The following is a 21,562-nucleotide window of genomic DNA, read 5'->3' on the forward strand; positions in this document are numbered from 1 at the left end:
TTATCTTTCAGGCTATAATTATATCATAAATATATTTTATTATTTATATTGTTCTTAAAGTACCTGATATATTTTATAAGTAGTAAAACAATAAATTGAAATAATTGTTCCCAATTTATTTATTGCAATAAAATATATATTTATTTTATTTATTATAGTTATTAACCTAACGAATTATCGTAAAACAGTAGAAATAGGTCATAGTATAAATATGTAATATTTTAAAATTAATCCAAATATTTTTTTAAATGTCATTGTGTATAGTGAAATTTGTCGGTTTTCTACAAAAAGTCGCTATAATGACAATAAATAAAATGTTGGGAATCGACATTTTAATTTTTTTCAGATTCACTTTTTATTCAATAAACCTCTAACAACTATAATTGTGATCATATTTTTTTTTATTTATTATTATTTGATATTGACTCAATTGAATACTACAAAATTAAAAGTTTCGATATTATTTTATAAATATTTACGAGAAACTTTGCATTACATTTTCAAAGTTTTTATTAAAAAAACAAAAATTTAATCATACATGAATCGAAAAAAAAATAAAAACTTAAATAAAGGGTGAGCAAGTAGGTACCGTTTTGCTGTGAAATAAATGTCCAGTGGGTAACTGCATGTACACGAAAACCAATTCTGAGCAGAGAAAGATTCTGTCAGCCAATATCACTAAATTACTTCTCATAATGTATTTTTTTTTTTTATTACTATTTAAGTAAAATGTATTTTACTATTCATATTATAGTAGGTTGATAGCCTAATCAAACCTTATGGTATAAATATATGTGATATTTTGAAATTAATCATATTAATATACTTATTTTAAAAATTTCATTGTGTATAGTAAAATAAAATGATACTTGTATATGCTTCTCAATTTTTCACAAAAATATTGTCAAATTCCAACAAAATAACTAAAATGGTTATCCTTTATTTAAATGTGACCATAAAAGTTTATTGTCAACATTTTTACTTCAATCGAAAAAAAAACGAGACTATATAATTATAATATCAAGTAAAAGACCAATTTAATAAAAATTATGCCACATGTATAGAAAATTATAATTTAAAAATAGAGTAAAAATTGTATGTTTCTACAGTGATTCATTTCCTAACTATAAGAAAAAGATGAAATAAATTTTATTAAAAAATAATATAAAAATTTGCGTGAGTTTCCCGTTATCATTAATTTTTTTACCAATCATTAAGAAAAATGTTTAGAACATTTTTTTTTAACTTGCTTCGGTAAGAATATTGAATAGATATCATAGAATGATAATAGAATGTCAGAATGACACTAATAACGAATTTCACCAGCTATTTTACTAAATATAGCGACGCCAGTGGTGTAGTAAAAGTAAATAAAGGAGTGCGAATAAAAAGTCCAACTCAGTCGATAAAATAAAACTGTTTTCAAGTAACTTGACTAAAATATCAACTAAAACTAGTGTTAATTTATTAGATTAGTACTAAATATCTGTCCATATTTTAACGAGTAGATACATTTAGAAACTTACTTTAGTGACTCTGCGAAGAACTAATTTACTACCAGAAACCACCCCCAAATTTGATAACCGAAGTATTTTTAATGTTCCAAAAATTGATAACAGATATAAAAAAAATACAATTGTAAAATTAATACATCCATTGCTATGCTCAGAATATAATATTAATAAATATTATCATAAACAGAATCATATTATTTATTTTAAAAATGACACTATATCTAATAAATATTTATAATGTCTTTACGGAGATTGATTTTTGAATTGCTTCAAAAAACAAATCCGACTTCGTCAAAAACTTGTTTCGCGTCATAAATCTAATTTTTTTCAAATTTATTTTTCGACTTTTCCTAATTATTTCAAAAATAACCGAGAACTTTCTATTTTTAATCATCAAAAGTACCACAAGATCAAGTTTCCACATTCGTCCCTCGAACCTTTTTTATCTAGCCCGCGCAACACTTTCTAATTACATTATACAATTTCAAAGTCAATCTTCTATACTCTATGCTACGTTTATACTAAATTAAAATGCATATTTTGAATGATCTTTTTTTTTGCTCTCTATATTTTGGCCCACTAAATTTTAATTTTCTAAAAATTGGCCCTCTAATAACTTTCAGTTGCCCATCCCTGATATAGATCGTTTAGAATCTAAGAATATGTTTAGTGCCATCCAATGCCAGTAATATTATCACTATTATCTTTATTATTTACAGTCTGAATTTATTAATAATTACTTAAATTTTACAATAAACTAGATAAAAGTTTATTTAAATTTGAACCCGTCAACAGTCAATTTTAACGTTTATTTCGGACATTATAATTTATTATTATAGGGAATAAAATACATATTATATTATATTTATATTTATTGAACAGTTACTGGATTATTCTATATTATTATTATTATTATTATTATTATTATTATTTACTTTTATGTGAGCTCCAAAAATCTTAATTGATATCTTAATGGTTTACCTAAAACGTTACATATTAAAGAAATTTTAATAAATACCTGTTTAAATATTTAACTTTGAACTAATCCTCAAAAAAATATATTTTAAATGTCTATTTTAGAAAAATTTTGTTTTAAGATATCATATCGTTATAATTAGTTTTTAATTTTATAACGTCAAAATAGTATTTTTTTTTATATATATATATATATATATATATATACATTCTCTTGATAGTATTTAATTACCGGAAATACTGAAGGTTAAACCATTTTTATTGCTATAAAATGTGATAATAGATATAAGCAACAAACTTAAGACACAATCACTTCATTGTAAGATCAAAAAATAAATAAAATGTAAAAATATTCAACAATGAAATGCGTACATTTTTAATAATAATTTAGAATTAATGCAGTCCAAGGGGCGAGGGGCGATGATTTTATTATAATATAGTTAATGATAGTAATTATTACAATATTAAATAGTGATTCTTAATATATCATATTATGATCTACGGTAGACTCTACACTATGACCTATACTATGGCCAACTATAGGAAATGGGTATAGTTGTACGAGTATTGGCCTACCCGTATATGTATTGTATCTATCATTGTGAATTGGTATACCTAAATAAGTAAAATGCAACATATTATTTTCTTCGTCGTATTAAATTATTAAAAATTGCTTATAAATGTCAGAATTTAATTATTTTTTCAGATTCTGTCACATATTTTTGTACAAACATAAAGCTATTAGTGAACGGTTTTCGCCTTATAAGTTTCAATCATTACCATTTGCCAATAGTTGATAATTGATTGTTTATTGTTTTAAAAAAATACATTTTATCTATGTCTTCAAAAAGAGTCAAATTAGGTTGCACCGATTACAAAAAGAAACCAACGCTAAACTTTAATAAACTTGAAAGATTTGAAAAAAAAAATAAGAAAACGGAAACATTTTTTTTCCGCTATCAATAGTTAGTAAATTAAAAATACAATTAATTTTTATACGCTTATAACATTTATCTACAATATTGATACCAAAATTATTATTAATTATCAAACGTTTAGCATCACTTAGAAATAATATTATTGTCTGAGCTAACACTTATGTGATGTGTATGAAACAGACAAGTGCACAGTAAGTATAAAACATGCACTTTTATGGTCATAATAGTTAGGACTTAGGAATATATAATATTTGAAAAAAAATAACTATAATAACATTACATTTTGTACATGACTAATATTAATTTAGATTTTTATTACTAATATTCACTACTATCAATTTTAGTGTTTTTATTACTTATTCAGGTTGATTATTTACTTACTTAGTTTTGTTTTAAGATACTTTAAATGTTTAGTTGTAGTTATTAGTATCATTACTTCTCAGTTATTAAATAATATCAATGATCTAGTAAAAAGCTAAATGTGTTAAATTTGAATTCAATGATAAATCATTGCATACGAAAAATAATCTTGCCAACCAGCATAAAAACAATTCTGATCGGAAACAATTTTTCATCTTATATTACTAATCATATAATATTATTGTATATTTAAATAACTTTTATAGTAATTTATTTGTACATTAATTATAGTATAAATATAAAATTAAGTAGTAAGTACTACTATAGTCTGAATACGTTTTTGCCAGAAATATCTTATTTATAATATTATCAATTATAATAATAGGATATACTTAAATCATTTATAATTGTTAGTAACTTTTGAGACAAATTTAACTTACGATATGAATAGGCTAATAGTAAAAAAAAGGCTATAACTAAAATTAATCTAAATATTTTTAAAATGTCATCGTGCATAGTGATATGTATAAGAATTTCAAATTCCCACTAAATATATTTTTAAATTGCAACAAAATAACTATATTATTGCCATTTTTCGTTTAAAAATATCGATATTTATTTTGTCCGATGACGTCAGCATATTGACTGAAACGCGTTGAAAAAAAGGTGCCTATGTAACCTATGTAATTGTAATATTTTTAAATTCCTAAAAAACTTAAAAATTATAATAAAAACTTATATTTCTAAATATTCTGAACATTTTTTTGTTATAAAAAATAATTCATGTGCCTAACAATTTTTATCTTCCTGCGCTATGACATATTTAATAGTTTAACGACCTTTTTATAGAAAAATTTATCATGTCTAAAATGTAAATAATTCTATTCTACATCACTTTATAAATATCCTCTTATATAAACGTGTGTGTGTGTATGTGTGAAGGTAAGGTATTAAGTTTCGGATTGATTTAAGGTATATATTAATTGAGTATGTTTTAATACTGAATCCAAACTTAAAAAAAAAACATTTTCCTTCCACTTTTTTAATAGACCTAGGATTGTCAGTAACAAAAAATGCTACAGGTATAATTAAAACTTTTTTTTTTTTGTAAATATTTTATAATATAATAAAAAATAGCTAATGGCTATAATAAAATATGAATATTTTAAATATTACTTGTATATAATTAAATTAATTAAGATGATTAAATGTATGTGATAAACATTGTATGTAATCAAATATATTATTTTTTTTTCCATTCAGGTATTCAGGGACTCAATAAATATACCGCACCACACTGTTAGTATACCACTGTTTCTATTCGCGTTAGACTCAAGAACATTGTTTATGTACCTATTGGTATTTATTATCGTAGGAAATTTTTAGTTTTGTGTATTATTTATTTGTAAATCATATTTCATTATTTGATTTATTGACTATTGTTGCTTTAAAGTTAAACTCAATAATTAAATTAAACGCATATGGGTATGTAATTTATTTTTCATTATATTTATGATAATCATAAAAAATGCATTGAATCAATACAATGTTTTTAGTTTGTAAATACATACATAATTAATGCCAAAGTCATAAGATATATCAAATCATTATAGAAAAATATACATATAAAAATGAGGATTTCAGATTCTATACCGTTTGTGAGAAATATAAATATTAAATAGCAAAGTAATAGTTATTAATTTATTTTATGTAATTATCCATCAAAGTTATCAATCATACAATTATATACTGTATATTTTAATCACCTCATACTTTAAAAGGTTTTATACTCCAAGTTTTGGTACAACTTATATAAATTAAATTTGATTTATGTGCTGTTTTTTAGAAATCCTGTTAGTAATATAGTATTTGAACGACAGTAATATAAAACAATGGTATATATAAATATATTGGTCTTTAATGTAATTTTTTTTTTATTTACTTCTTCAATACTATAAAAAAATGTATTTTAAATATTTAATACAGTTAATTAATTTAAATACTTTGTTTATATACTCTGAGGATATTATAGCCTTATTGAGTACGTCATAATAAATATTACATTTATAATAAATAATACACATTAAAATATTAATTTCATATTTTTAGAATAGATTTCATTCATTTTGTTTTTATCAATTCCAAACACCATAATAAATAATTCAAAACTAGAACTATTATAAGTATGGGGTAAAAATAAACTGTGAAGATAAACAAACGATATTGTTAAATAGGTATTTATAATACGCAGAGATGCATTGAAGTTTCTACACTTATAATTTCAAAAAGTTTTTACAACAATAATTTATGTGATTAAAAAAAATATATATAAATAAATAGATAGATATCGTTATTATTTTTGTAAGTTATATTTTTTTAAATGACAACTTCGTTTACTGAAAAATATAAATATAATAAAAATCGAATTTTAAAATAATAGTTAATCAGCTATAATTTATAAGTATTTCAGTATTCTATGTTTAAATATCGGTGGTAATACGATGTTGGTCCCATTTACTATTCTCACTATTCCACTCATCTAAACTTTAAATACCTATACTCGTTCGAAATTTTATTATTATGACGTATCAAATAATCTAAAATATAATAATAATAATTTTGTTTTTATAATTTTTTTTAAATCGTGTTTAGTAAAGACATAAATATATGTAAACTACATATAATATATACACTGCACTATCAATGATCAGTGCTTTACGAGCCTACGAGTATAGTCATGTTTATACGATAGTTAAAAATCTATGGTTTTAGTAATATATTTTTTTTTTTTTTTAACAAGTTTTTTCAACAATTTTTTAAATCTATGAATACTCCGAAAATATACGTAAAAACAAAATTACGTAAGTATTTAAATTTATATACTAAAAGAGATAGTTGCACTATGCGTTATTGCATTCAGTAGAAAAATATGATTGTTACGAAGAACCAAATTTCATCTTGGAAATAATACAGTATTAAATAGAACGGGTTTAAAACTGACTGAAAATATTAAATACAAATTAAGTTGTTAATGAATACTGCATATATTGATTTAAATTTCTAGCTAAAACCTCTACCCACAGTTTCAAATTCAATAAGAGAATCTAACAATATTGTAAAATATATAATAGCTATCGTTCCGTTATGTTGAATAAAAGATTAATTTAGAGCATTTTATATAAATTAAAGGGATGGAAAACTATTGTCGCTCATCAATAGGGTTTTAATGAATTCCGCAATGCCATTTTTGTTTTCCTCAAAATACATACAAAAATATTTTTCAGTGTGACCTCCTAACCCCCCTTAAATCCGATTATTAAAATAAAAATTGAATACGTTTCGCCGACAACTAAAATTGTATTATAACAATACGAGAAAAAAACCAATGCATAGATTTTTTTTTAATGATAATATTGAACTCGTACAAGTTTTTGAAAATTAACGAGTCTGCAAAATAGATCTTATAACTTTTAGATTGAAAAATTTAACCAAAAATCCTAATGGACAGATCAGATTTGACAGGACTGGTATTAAATATTAATACACGTACTTACAGATTTACAAATTTTGTATACTACGTATGTTAAGTTTGAGTGATTTATTTATTGTATTATAATATATTAATGTGATAGTAAAAGTAATAAATAGTAATAAATAGTAAAAAACCTGAAAAAATAATTAATGTTTTTAAAAATTTAAATAAAGTTCTAGAACTAAAAGCTCTGTACTAAATATATTTTGCTTAAGAAGAATCACTAGTACCTTACAGCATAATTGGCTGGAGAGGTGCATTTAACAATATTATATCCCAACTATAAACAGGTCGAAATAAAATTTTAAAAACTATGCTCAATAAAGTAAAAAAAATAGCTAACAAACGATATATTTATTGATCTCAAAATGTTAACAGAAAAAAAAACTACTATCATCATACATTTTATTTTGTCCCTATGTATTTATGTATTGATTAAGTATGCTATGTCTACTGGCAACTCACATTGCTCGCTTTATTTATTTATTGAAATTAAAAGTATTTTCTCTCTATGAAAAATTACATGGCGTTAATACAAAAACGTAAAAAAACATTTTTTTTACAAAAAATTCTAAAAAAAATAATTTTTAGTAGACTTTTTGATATACTTGACATTAAATTATGTGACATCATACCACTTTATATAATGCATCTTCCTGTTATTAAAAAAAAATCTCATATGGATACTCCCGACGAATTGGTTATAAAATAATCTTTTATTATTTAAACATTAAATGTACTAGTTTTAGAACTTTTTCCACTGTTTATATAATTATATTCCTACTTATTGTATTAGTTTACTGTTAATGTTTTCAGTACTATATATTTATGTAGTTATAATGTAATTTTCTACTTCAGGGTCTTACAAGAGTTCTCTCAGTGGGGCCCAATATTTTTTGAAAAACACAATTAATACTATGCATATTTTATACATTATTACGTCATCGTTTATGTTAAAAAAAAAAAATCAAACTACATTATCACGTAAATGTACCTGCGTACGAGAGAAAAAAGTCTACTGACAATAAACACCCATAAACCATTGTACCTACGCTAATACACTAGGTAAACAGTTAAAGTTCAATTGTTGAAAACAACAAAAATATTGAATCTTATTTCGCGATTGTTCTGCGACGCAACCGTATCGTATTATTCACAATCGACGATGTTCATAAAGCATACAAATATTATTATGTGTTTATTTATTATTTTTTTTCTTTTTACAATTGGATTTGTGCGTAAGTACAATAATACCATTGTGCTGTGATCTTTCGAGATGGAATAAATAAAAAACGATTGTCGCTTATGAAATCCAAACAATTACCATTCATTCGTCTGAAAACATAGGCTGAGAATATAATGTAACGCCGCCCTTTGCCTCGGCGCGGATGATATTAATATACGTAGTATAGGTTTTAAAGCAGCTACAGGTGTCGTCGTCATAATATGGTTGGTTATTGTTACCGCCGTCGCGGTATTGTACGTAGGCGGTTACATAATAATATCATTTCGCAAAATGGCACTTTTATATTATTACACGCATTCGACTGTTCGCTACTCTATTTTGATGATCAAAAAAAAAAACATAATCAGACACGTGTAGTTGGGGGAAAAAAATTGGTCGGGTGATTGAACCCCCTCGATTAATCCCTCACTTCTACCCCTCCACCCCACTATTTGTAAATGTTTCTGATCACAATAATTTATTTCTTCATAATATAGGCACTTCACAGTTGTAATCGTCAAATATATTATTCGAATCGACTCAAATCAACCGTTATTTTTTTCGCTGAAATACATAATATATAACGCACGCACGATTCGCGTATTACACGTAAATGCATTATAATAATACTTATAATATCGTAATATAGTATTACTAAATGGTAAGCGATTTTTTAATGTTATTGGAATCACGGAAATAAGGATGGATGGATGTCAGATGAATGACAAGACATGAGGCAAACCACAAATCAACTCGTATATTCATATTAAATACAACGCATATTCTATACAACTATTACAACTACTTAAGGTTATAAACACCGTAATATATTATTATGTGTATATCATAAACAAAAAAAAAATTCCATAATTTATTATAATATTATATAGATAGGTTAGGTAGGTACTTAAAACGTTTTTGTATTCAAGGATAAATGTATAATATTATTTGCTAACAATTGTTCGTGTACTAAAAATATCGTTCGGATTTTTCCAATCATAAATTTCAAAGGTCAATATACTCGTTTTGTCAAATAAACCAGGATAAAATATTGTAATTACAGGTAGGATAACTGATAAGTCATTATACGATTCCATTACTTATAGAAATGATATTATTTAATATAATTGATATGGCTAGTCCACTTTATCCACAACAGTAACATCGTTATTTCTGTTGTCCAAAATTCAACTATCGTGGTATACGGTTTGATTATTCAAATTTGATTGGCTATGGTTTTAAAAATAAAAACGAATTTAATTCTCCATAGCTCTCCAATTCTCCGTAGACTGTAAAATTTCGGAAAATAAGTTATAAATAAATTTGTGTGCTACGCATTAAAATACTAAAATTAGGAGATATTTTATACATATAATATTTAGATGCGTTCTTGATAATTACATGAGATATTTTTTTCAAACGGTCCATAAAAAAAACCCATTCTTTACAAGTAAATTTTAAATAAAAAGTAAAATTAGCTGAGAATTTTATTTTTCAACAAATTAATGTTCCTTTAATAATTTATTCTTGGAATAATACTGGTTTATTTTTTTTATTGCAATTTATAGCGAATCGTAAAATATTTAACATGAACAATATATTACTTAAAATCTTAATGTCGGTTTGGCTTAATAGCTCTATTATATATTATCAGTTATCGCTAATCACACATTAAGTCTGTCATAAACTCATTTTTACGTTTTAAAAATTCCATACAAATATGTTTATTGTTCATAGTATGAATTGTAGTGGTTGATTAAAAATTATTGCTATTGAATTAATCGAAACAATTATTATTGACCTTGTTGAATTTTGGAAATTATTGTACGATGTGAACAAATAATTTTATTTGGAATTTTTAATACATCTAGCAATGGATTTAAATCTTACATCTGATACAAAACTTCCTAGAAGAATCCCATAACGCAGGTAATTAATTTTTACTTATTTTATTCATCCGTTATGTGTACGCCAAGAAATTTGAAACGGACAATAATTTCAATCAAACAATTTGGTAACATTTTAAATTAGAATTAATATCATTCTTAAATCGTCTGAGCGACTGAATGACGAGAATAGTGAACGTCACTATTAAAGTCTATAGTTAATGCAGTAAGGAAAATTTGTCCAGTTGCATACGTTTCATAGGTACTCGTTTCGACACTAAAGCAGCTGATATCGTGAGTATTTATAATTTATGTCCTTGGTCATCGCGATCTGAGTTGAGTCTGATTTTCTATGCCTATATCGATGTTATAAAAGATTTTATTTTTTGAAAAATCAAATTGGTCGTGAAAAACCAACAATTTTGATTGAATGTTTTCAGAATTTATTGTATGCAAAGAAGTAACTGATAAAAATGGATACGTCAAACGTCGTTGACATTTTTAAATTTATATTTGTATTAATAAAAAAAGTATAACAATAATATAAAATTATAAATTATTGTTCGAAGCGTGATAGATATTATATTGACCTAAAGTAAGTTACATTTTAAATTGAATAGTCTTGACTGTACGTAAAAATAAAGAGAAATATACAATATAGCGAACTTGTAATAACGTTGAAATTGAGCAGTGTTTTTGTTTTAATAAACTAACTTAAGTTATGTATTAAAAGATTTCCGAACAGTTTGGAAAATATAATTTCGTCTAATGAGTTCTAAAATAAATAATTCTAAAAAATGTCACGTTTTAAAATTAATACAGTTTATTACATGCAACAAAATAGCAAAATTAAGTTTGCTCAAACTAATATACCATAATTTCAAAGGTTTTTTGGTAGGTTTTTACAATTTTCAAGAAAATTTAACAACATTCACCTCTATAAAGTACAACTCTTTTGTCCAATATGTATAAACCATACAAAAGAGAAACTTAGGTGTGATTAATATGTCATTAAAATATCAATAGGTCTACTCAGAATCTAAAATATCAATAATGCATTCAATACATAGCAATGAAATAAAAATAAGCCTTAGTAATTTGCTTATTTGCTTACTATTATTAATCCAGTTAATCTAATTTTGCAATTGAATCGAAAAATGAACAAATGAAATTTGTTTTTTTTAATTACAATAATTGTTATGATTAATATAAAATGAGTGGAATTTTAAAATTTCGAAATTCTAAATTTATTGTATTCTAAGAATTATTTAACATTATAATTATAATGATATATAAATGATATTTTCATGAAGTGTATGTGATTTAATAATGCAATAAGATGGCCTATGAACAGCGTTTTGTCAAGTTCCGCACGACTTTGACTAGTATAAATTTATACGAATCAATGAATTTCAGAACGGAAGACTTTCGTCATTTTATCATGATGTTCGTCTTGGGCTCATTTAAAAAAGAAAAAAACTAAATAAGCAAGAGATGAATTGTTGCAAAAATCCTACAAAAAAAGATGGCTCTGTATATTATTAATAATATTCTTAAACGCCAACGACACGGCAAACTGATGCGGGAATCCAATTATTCGTCATTTTTCCGACTTTGGGGAAAAGCAAAAAAAAAAAAGTATACACACAATCGTAGTTACACTATATGCTATTCGTTACCTTTCGTTTTTACTTCGGCTTTGCTACGAGCAGCACATCCACGTGAGCATTTTGAAAATGACATACCATGATCAGGGTTCGGGTGATAATATAATTTGCACGATAAACATTTTTATAATATCCATAGCAGTGTTTAAAATAAATCTGATTTGTGAATCCCAAACGGCAATTGTGAACATTTAATACAAATATATTTACACGTTTCATACATTTTATAATACAAGTACTAATTACTTTTATTTTTGCAAAAAATTTAATTTAAACCATTCCAGACAATAATCAGGTGAATCAAAAACCAACTAGAACTCGCCCATTTTTCGTAAGGTGTTTATCATGACTTGTTTTGTTGTAACTAGCCGCCAATTCGTACAACACATCTTATACTCAATTATTATTTTATTTTTTTAGATGAAAAATTTAATAAATTACTACAGAAATATGGCATTTAATTAAGTCTATTACACTGTGTGTAGTAACATCTCGTATTTATGATTTTAATTTTCTCATCCTTATTCAAAGATAACCAAAAAGACTTTCGACTAAAAAAATCTATGTCCGTCCGAGTAATCAGCCTTAATGTGTATTTCAATATTTTTAGGACTCGTGCAATACACACGAGCATTTAAATCGATGTTTCCCAAACCCTGATCATAATAATATTTTACGGCTAAAGGATTTTAGTCAGGCAGAAACGTTTCATCGCGTCCAGTCCACTTCCGCTCATCGGTGGCGTTTCCGGTCTTCCTGCTGTAGCCGTTATATTCTGTGTGGGCGGCGCAAAGTCGGGGAAAATAAAACACACACAAAAAAAAAACACTGGACGGCAATCCAAAACTGACTGTCCGGACTGGTTTTTCGTGGCCAGTCGACATAAAAATATATGCGACTCAGCCTTTTCGTTCACGAGCAGTTTTCGAACAAAAAAAAAAACGTTTCGCGCCGTACACTGGTAACACAGGTGAATGACGTTAGATATACTATTATAAAAGTTTAGATTGAAGAAAAAAATCCTTAAGAGTTATCAATCGTTTGTTGTTTACTTTCTTTACACTATAAGTCTTTGTGGTACTACTTTTGTGTGGATAGAATAGCTAGACATATTATTATATTTTATCCTTCCACACAAAGCGAACGGAATCGTTCTAACGTATGTCATATAGGCACATAATATAGAAATTAATTTACATGTGAACAATAATTATTATTTATTATTCTCAACTGTGTCAACGTATTCGAGTACACGCGCCTGCTACGATTCCGTCACGAAATCGAGTTCATATATAGTTAGACATTTTTGTATTCACTGGTTGAAAAAAAAATCGTCGATAATTAAATATATGTGATAATGTTCCAGTCGGGCGTTTCGTTGTTTTTATCTCTCTCTCTCTCTCTCTCTCTCTCTCTCTCTCTCTCCCTTTCTCGATTTCTGGTGATGATTTAGCGGTAATCGATTACGACGAGAGATCGCGTCGTTATAAAATTAATATGATAATAATAATATTAAAAAGCCACGCTGTGGGTGGTTTCTATATTATGCTATATACGTACCTGCGGACAAGTCACCACCTCCAAGTGCCCACCGATTTGTGTTCTCGTGATGCTCTCTTAACAATACGTAGTCGACACGGCTTTTGACGAATTACTCGACTTTTTCGCGAGTCGTTCGTATATGTGTTATTTATTATTATACTAAGATTAATATATTGTATGCGCACGTCGGACGTTCGCTGTGTTCGATGTGAGAGTGGACATATTATTTTGCCGGTCAAACCGTATATATCACGCTATGACATTGCATTGTGCGGTTGTTGCACAGGTATTTAAGTTTAAATCGAATGTATCGGCTTAAAACCAAAATTGGTCGACGTTTTAATTTCTCGGAAATCGGCAACAATTAATAATATATTGTTATAATGGCGGGTCGTGCAGTCGAGTTTTTTAACATACGGGCAAATTTTTTTACAGCCTTTTTCCGAGAAGTCGACCGTGTTTTAAAATTAGACGCTAAAACGTGTAAAACACTAAAATGCTTGAAAATCGATTTGATCACCTGAATCGAATACAGTATGTATACAATAACGTTGGTAATTTATGAAGTGAGTGTTTTTTTTTCGCCCGTGTTGAATGTACATGTAAAACTTATAATTAAACTTAATGTATTTAAACTCGTATTTGTGACAATAATTAGTATTGTCGTTGTGGTCGAACAACGCTTCATTGTTGCTCGCGTGCGGTAGATGTCAGTAATGTGCACTGATCACGTGATCATAAAACTTAAATTTAAATTCTCCCTGGATAAACGTGGGCAAAATTCTTATATTTTACTCCGTAAATACTCGATAAGAATGTGTAAATAATAATATATCTTACCCATTCTAACATATCGATGTTGTCATCACACAATATTAACTTCAACGGTTGCGTTAAATTCATCCAGATGTGTGTGCCCTTCAATCTTCCACGTCCTTTTTTATTCGACATTCCAGCCAAGGCGGCGATCAATGGCGGGCTGTAGAACAATAAAACATAATATTATAATAATGCCTATATGTTTCCTGTAATTTATTCATATTTCATACTGCCAATAGTAATTATTATAATCACTGCAAACAATATTATAATGACGCGTTTTTTCCGTCGGTTAGGCGTAAAATGATATACAATATCGTGCTACCTATAATATATTATGCAATATGCTTCCTACACCGTATCGGAAAGACTAACTGATCTAACTGATAATATTATTATTGATTTTTTGATTTTTTTCATACCAACTTCGATTGAACCATGTATAGTTTAGTTCCATGCGACCGTGCAAAAATTATTTATTTTTATCATAATTTCAAATATTTTAAAAAACAACATTTCCGAGCTCTGTTTTTTTCCACTTAATATAATTAAAACGTTTATTTCACCCATTTAACAGAACAGCACAAACGTTCCTAGAGTTTCAAGTGTAAGTTACATACCTCATTATCTTTATTAAAGGGTTATTTTGGTAAGTAAATCCATTTCAATAAATTGGTCATAATTTGTAAAATATGGACATATTATTATGATTTATATTTTATGACATCACTATTATAATATGTATGTTGTTTATTAAAATTAAAAAATATCCACTATGACTATCGAAGGGAATCAAACACAATGAATATCAATAACACGTACCTATATTAGTATTTAATTTATTATAGTTACATATTTTGTATTTAAAAATGAAGAACAATTTTTAACGACCATGAGCATTTACTTTCAAAATACCTAAATGTATTCTCAACGCTACTCAAATTACATTTAATGACTCTATGTTGCCTATACAATAAACCTTGCACTCGAGTTGCATTTGAAAAATACGTATAAAAAAAATAATTAAAAATCATTAAAAAGTTAGTGTCGTATAATTTTATCATAATTTTGAACACAGTACGATAAATCATCACGATCGAAAAAAAAATGCTCTATAGCTTTAGCGATCTCCTCCAAAACGGTTAATATATTTTATTGACGTGATCAATATAATATGATCGCAATATTTGGGTTTTTTTTAGTAATCGAGAATGTATCTTGAAAATTGCGTTGAAGGATCAAAATACTATAAAGTATAAATTAAATGTGTTTTTATTAATTTCTATGAATAAAACATTTCAACGATGGCATTAACGAATCGTTTATTCAATTATACATATATGTAAGAAAAACTTTTATCGATTTTTATGTCAATTAGTACTGCAGTTTAGTATTCAAATGTGATTTTTATTTTTATAACTCGTGAAAATGATTAAAAATGAATTATTTACTGAAGCTTGTAATTATTGTTATTAGTAAAATATTATATTATGAATTAAAATAATAGTAGGACACCACCTTTTTAATATTTAGTCCATATTTAGTACTACTGTATAGTATTTGGTTTTGCACGTATAAACTTATGATTTAATGTCTATATACATACATTTATCATCAAATCATATTTACCTACCTACACTATGTTTGTGCACCGGAGATTTACTACTTATACGGCCCGCGACGGCCCGCAACGGCCTGTTTCGACACGTATTTTAAACCAACTCGTCTATCTGACTAACGTTTTGAGACACTGCACTCTAATTTCCTAGTTATCTATACAGGATATCCCACGAGGATTTGCCCATTACGATATCTCTTGAAATAACGGAGATATCATAATTTTGGTTTTTTAATAAGATTCACAGGGACAAGAACTACAAATATTTCATATTTTGGTAAAAAAGTTAAAAAATGTATTTTTTTATTTAATTATTTAAAAAAAAAATTGAAGATAGCTATTTTTTAGAGTTATTTTTTCTGAAAATATTAACGTTTTAACATTTTAATTTCATCAGTTTCTTGATTTTTAATATTTTTTCTAATTTCGAAAAAACTGCGAAATTATTATTATGTTTATGTCTGCCGAAAAATGGGACAAGATAATAATATCGAAACATTAAATTAGGTATTTAAATTGCGGACTCTGCCATACTAAAATTACTAACAAACCATAAAATATTAACTATTACGTATTTATACGTTGATGGACAAAACACCTTTTTTTACTAAATTCAAAGTAAACAAAACACATTTGTTTTATCTATTTATTATAATTACTATAATATAATCGTATTTAATAAAACTAGGTATAACAAAAATGTACGTATTGATATTTTGTACAATAGTCATTAACTTTATTTAAAAATTTAACAATGTTGAAGAAACAAAATATAACTTTTATTGCGAGCCACACTAAAACCCGTTCACTAGCCGTACGAGCACGCGAGCCACATGTTTGATACAATGATACCACTATGGCACTATCGTATTAAATAATTCGCAGTTTTTTCGAAACTAGAAAAAAATACTAAAAATAAGGAAATTGATGAAATTAAAATGTTAAAATGTTAAAACGTCAATATTTTCAGAAAAAAAAACTCTACAAAACGGCTATCTTCAATTGTTTTTTAAATAATTAAATAAAAATACATTTTTTAACTTTTTTACCAAAACATGAAATATTTGTAGTTCTTGTCCCTGTGAATCTTATTAAAAAACCAGGATTATGATATCTCTATTATTTCAGGAGATATTGCAATGGGTAAATCCTCGCGGGACATTCCATATATATCCAAGTCATTATTGTGAAAAACTCAATCAAATTTAATAAAAATAAACGATTTTTTTCCAACTCGTACAGAAAATTGTGAGAAAATATAAATGTAAAAATGATGATGGCAATAATACGATAAAATAAACGATTCTTCTCCCTCTCTCTTAAACGTCATTACAGCTCTATCCTTCCGCAAAAAAATGTTGGCCCACGACGACGAAACATATCTCAAATTCAATTCACCGTAAAAAAATAAAAGTTTGCAGTTCCCTGGTGATTGATTTTTAGACATTGTCGAAATATTATAAGCCTAGCTATATCCGATAAACTGAAAACGACGACCAATAAAACGAAATGTAGGCCGTCACCTTGCGAACGCGGCGGTTTATCGTTTAAATCACAATAAATTATCACACACGAGACACTGGCTTGCCGGTCGGTTGAGCGGAGCGAGACGAGTGCCCTCGACGACAACCGACCATGATGCCGCCGTCTCGGCGCAGTGCAGCGTTGCCCCGCGGCGTGTCTCTGCGTTTTAACTTATGCGTTTTATTTATTCTCGTTTTCGCGGTGTTGTTATGACAGTATTATAATATTATCGTAAATGCCTCGTATACTTATTTAACAGCGCTCGACGTTACTTTCTACTCTGTCCCACATAATTAATCCCATCGAGTGACGGTATATTATAATCATAATAATATAATATACTAATAATAATAATGTAACATTATATACATATAGTATATATTATTCTATTATGTGTACAACGACAGGCAGCGTGATGGGCGCGAGAGCGCGTTCGTCGAGTTGTCACCGGCCGGTCCGTTTTCATCGCGTACAGACGATACATACGATTTTCGAACGACGACCGTCTTATAATAACAATATCATAATAGCACACCGTTAATAAAAATAGGAGCAAACACGTGAAGAGCGCACACCGATCGCCGCGATTCTAATTTTCATTTTGTGTCCGCGAGAAATCGGCAGCAGCAGCGCGCGTTATACTCGAACGCTTAACGACGTGGATATACCCGTGCCCCCGAGTGGCCATTATATTATTATAAACGGAATGGCCGCCATTGAATAGTACGCGACACGTCAGGCCCGAGGTTTTTCATTCTTACGAAACTCGTCCGCGCGCCGCGTCACAATAATATCATAATAATATATATACATATATATAATATACGCGCGCGACAGCGTGAACAGACGTGATCGCGTATACTTACGGTTTATATAATTTGGTGTCGTTGAAGCTCATGTCTACTATGAAGTGATTGACTTTCGAGCAGTTTTTACGGATTTTGTGATAAACGGCATTCGGAATTCCGTCGAACGCCCATAAGTCGGTTATTGGAAACGTTTGGACTGTTTTGGAAACGCCGTTGCCGCTAATGATGCTTGTGAAGTTTTCATCACTCTTACACGGCCCGATCTAAACAGCATACATACAAACAATAAGTTATCGTTGATTAGACATTGCACACACGATGACGATGTATCGAAGTAAAGGTTTTTACGAAATTTCAAAGGTATAGCGAAAGTGACAATGACACAAATACAATTTTTTTTCTTTCGCTTACAGTCGTTCTACCAAAACTATTCGAGCGTATACACACGTTTTTATAATTATTGTTATGTTTTAAATCTTTTATAATATTCGCTGTTAATGACAGTCATATTTTTTTTATATATATTTTTACATACTAAAATGATTAACAAAAGTCCCCGAGGGGAGGGACGAGGAAAGTGATTGCCACTGTCGTATATGAATTATTATTGTTCTATGTGGTCACTGGTCGCATTGATAATCGTTTAGTCACCAATCCACTCGGTTGATAAAATATAATAGAAGATACGAAACGCGTCCAAAATAAGGGTTAATAAGCGTTGTATATACTAATCGTCAGAACGCTGTAGTAGATATATTTACTATTAAATATACCATACGGCTTACACCGTACGCAGTCCGAAACGATCGGCGTACGTCGGATAATGTCAAAGATAGTTACGATTATTGTATTATAATAAACAATAAATAAACAAATAATACGTATGTAGTAGGCTTTTGATGATTTTTTTATAAGGGCTTTTTCCTGGTGTTGAATTTTTTCATACAGGTTGTAAGAATTATGTATTTGCTTATTATTGTATACTTAAATTTAGTTATCAATTTTTTATTTATATTTCTTAAATTTATGTGTTTCCTTCTCGATTAATTAGATAGGTAACGAAATGAGTGAAATTTATTTTTAAGGAGGTTCCGTAAATAAATTCTCAATGCATCTCGATGGACTTATTTCAAATGAAAATCTTCTTAGGATATATATATATATATACATATAATCAGATTTTATTACGCAGTCTTTTTTAAATTCTCATAGTTAGGTTTTACGACATTTTTTCTACTTTTCTCAGCGTTTGGTCATAACTTTTGAGGAACAATAACAAATAAAAACAATTGCATACCTCCATCATCATTATTACCAGGTAGAAACTCAAACATATCGTTTTGAAATCAAGCTGTTTAGAGTGCACATTGTTCCCTTTCGGGTTGTTCATCTTGGATGACTGAAAAAAGAATCACAATAAATTATAAATTAGTGAATTATTTCAATTTTTTTTTCAACGTAAAAAAATATATTAAAATAGGTAAATACACTATTAAAATCACAAATAGTTAAAACGTTCAACACGATATATATTAGGAATTATTATGAAGATGTGCGCTCGTTTCGATTATATAATATACACAGATACCTATCTAAATCTATATATTATGTGTTTTCTCAATACTATAGTACAACCAACGACAACTGCAATATCATTACATGTCATGTATATCGTCGTGTCGATCAGCCGGACGGTTCGATCGGTTTATAGCGTCCGGGGCGGCGGCTGCCGTCGACGACATCGGTCGATGCCATAACGATTTAGGACTTTGAACTTGAACCGGGGTCTCGCGCGTATAATACGCCTGACACGGATAATATATAACACGCGGTATTATATACGTATCGCGCGTACTTTCACGGCCGACTTTCTTCGTCAGGCGTCGACGACCGCGGGAGAACGTTTTCTCCATAACGCAGTCGTTTACGTAAAGACGACAGAGAGAGACAGAGAGAGAGAGAGAGAAAATTATCGAAGAAAACAAACCGTCTGTGCGGCGGCGAGTATATACATATATACCTACCGACAATATAATATATTATTAATCTATAATATTATGCGAACGAACGTGGCGAACTCGGGTCGACGACCCGGTAGTAGATATCTAGTCCGCGAAATCCGATGACGGCGGCGGCGGCTCTCGTCCCTCCGCGCGATCCGCAATAAATATTTAATAATATAATGTCGATGACGACGATGATAATTATAATACGCGACCGTGTGACGTGCGATACGCGACGATGGGGTTATGATGATGATGATGATGATGACGGAGTGCGTTATGTTATTATATGTCTGCGAAACGCGTCGGCTATTTAAATAATAACCGATACACGCGCGATTTATTACACGATTACGCGGTCACCATGCACGGCACATATAGTGTTGTGTAGTATTACTCTCATCCACGCGCGCCTGTTGATGACGATGATGATGATAATACTGCAGGTGGAATTACCTATAGCTGCTGCGTACGGGTTATAGGCGAATGGCGACTATTATTTTCTGTCGTATTTCACGCGTCTCGTTTCGAGTATATATGATTTCGCCGAAAACAATAATTATTTTTGTCTCGTATCGTACGTGAAAACCGACGCGACGTTATCTCGAGTAACATTAGAGGTGTATAAAAATATTTAAAATGGAATTACAACTACGCGATCTAAAAACAATCTGTATCACTTTGCATATCCGCGAATATAATTCAATCACCGGAATATTAAAAAAAAAAACCAAACAGACTTTTGGCGCGGGAGCGTCATTAGGGGGTTCAGGGTGTGCGGTTACGCCGCTTACTTTTAAAAAAGTTCCTATTGGCCTTTGCCCTGATGAAATGCATAAATGCACGATTATTATTCCCTTGATGCACATAACTTTTTTTGTTGCCCTATATGTATTTTTTTCGATATAAAATTGCTTCAATATAATGGGAAAATTAGAAAATTAGAAAAATTGCACGTGGCGTCATGCGCGTGAGGTCCATTTTTACATATCATACAATATATGTACTGACTGTGTGGCCAATCAAAGAAATAATGTGTTAACGATATAGAACACGTTTAAATATATACGTTTTTAGTTCATGGCATCATATAGTGTGCCTATATGCATCAAGAGATAAAATTAAATTGTATTTTAATTTTTATATTGAC

The 21,562-nt window shown here is 28.4% G+C and overlaps 1 protein-coding gene across 1 annotated transcript in view; it reads right to left on the bottom strand.

Annotated features, from left to right (window-relative positions):
- The window catches only part of LOC113559860, an 88,466-nt gene that overhangs the window by 24,683 nt on the left and 42,221 nt on the right, over positions 1-21,562 (bottom strand). The window contains exons 4-6 of the mRNA XM_026965636.1: positions 19,707-19,808; positions 18,467-18,672; positions 14,480-14,618 (exon numbers count right to left, since the gene is read on the bottom strand). Coding sequence (XP_026821437.1) covers positions 14,480-14,618; positions 18,467-18,672; positions 19,707-19,799 — 438 coding nt within the window. The 5' untranslated portion in view covers positions 19,800-19,808. The remainder of the gene's footprint in view (positions 1-14,479; positions 14,619-18,466; positions 18,673-19,706; positions 19,809-21,562) is intronic.

Source organism: Rhopalosiphum maidis, chromosome 3 (assembly GCF_003676215.2).
Source record: "Rhopalosiphum maidis isolate BTI-1 chromosome 3, ASM367621v3, whole genome shotgun sequence".
Taxonomy (NCBI): Eukaryota; Metazoa; Arthropoda; class Insecta; order Hemiptera; family Aphididae; genus Rhopalosiphum; species Rhopalosiphum maidis.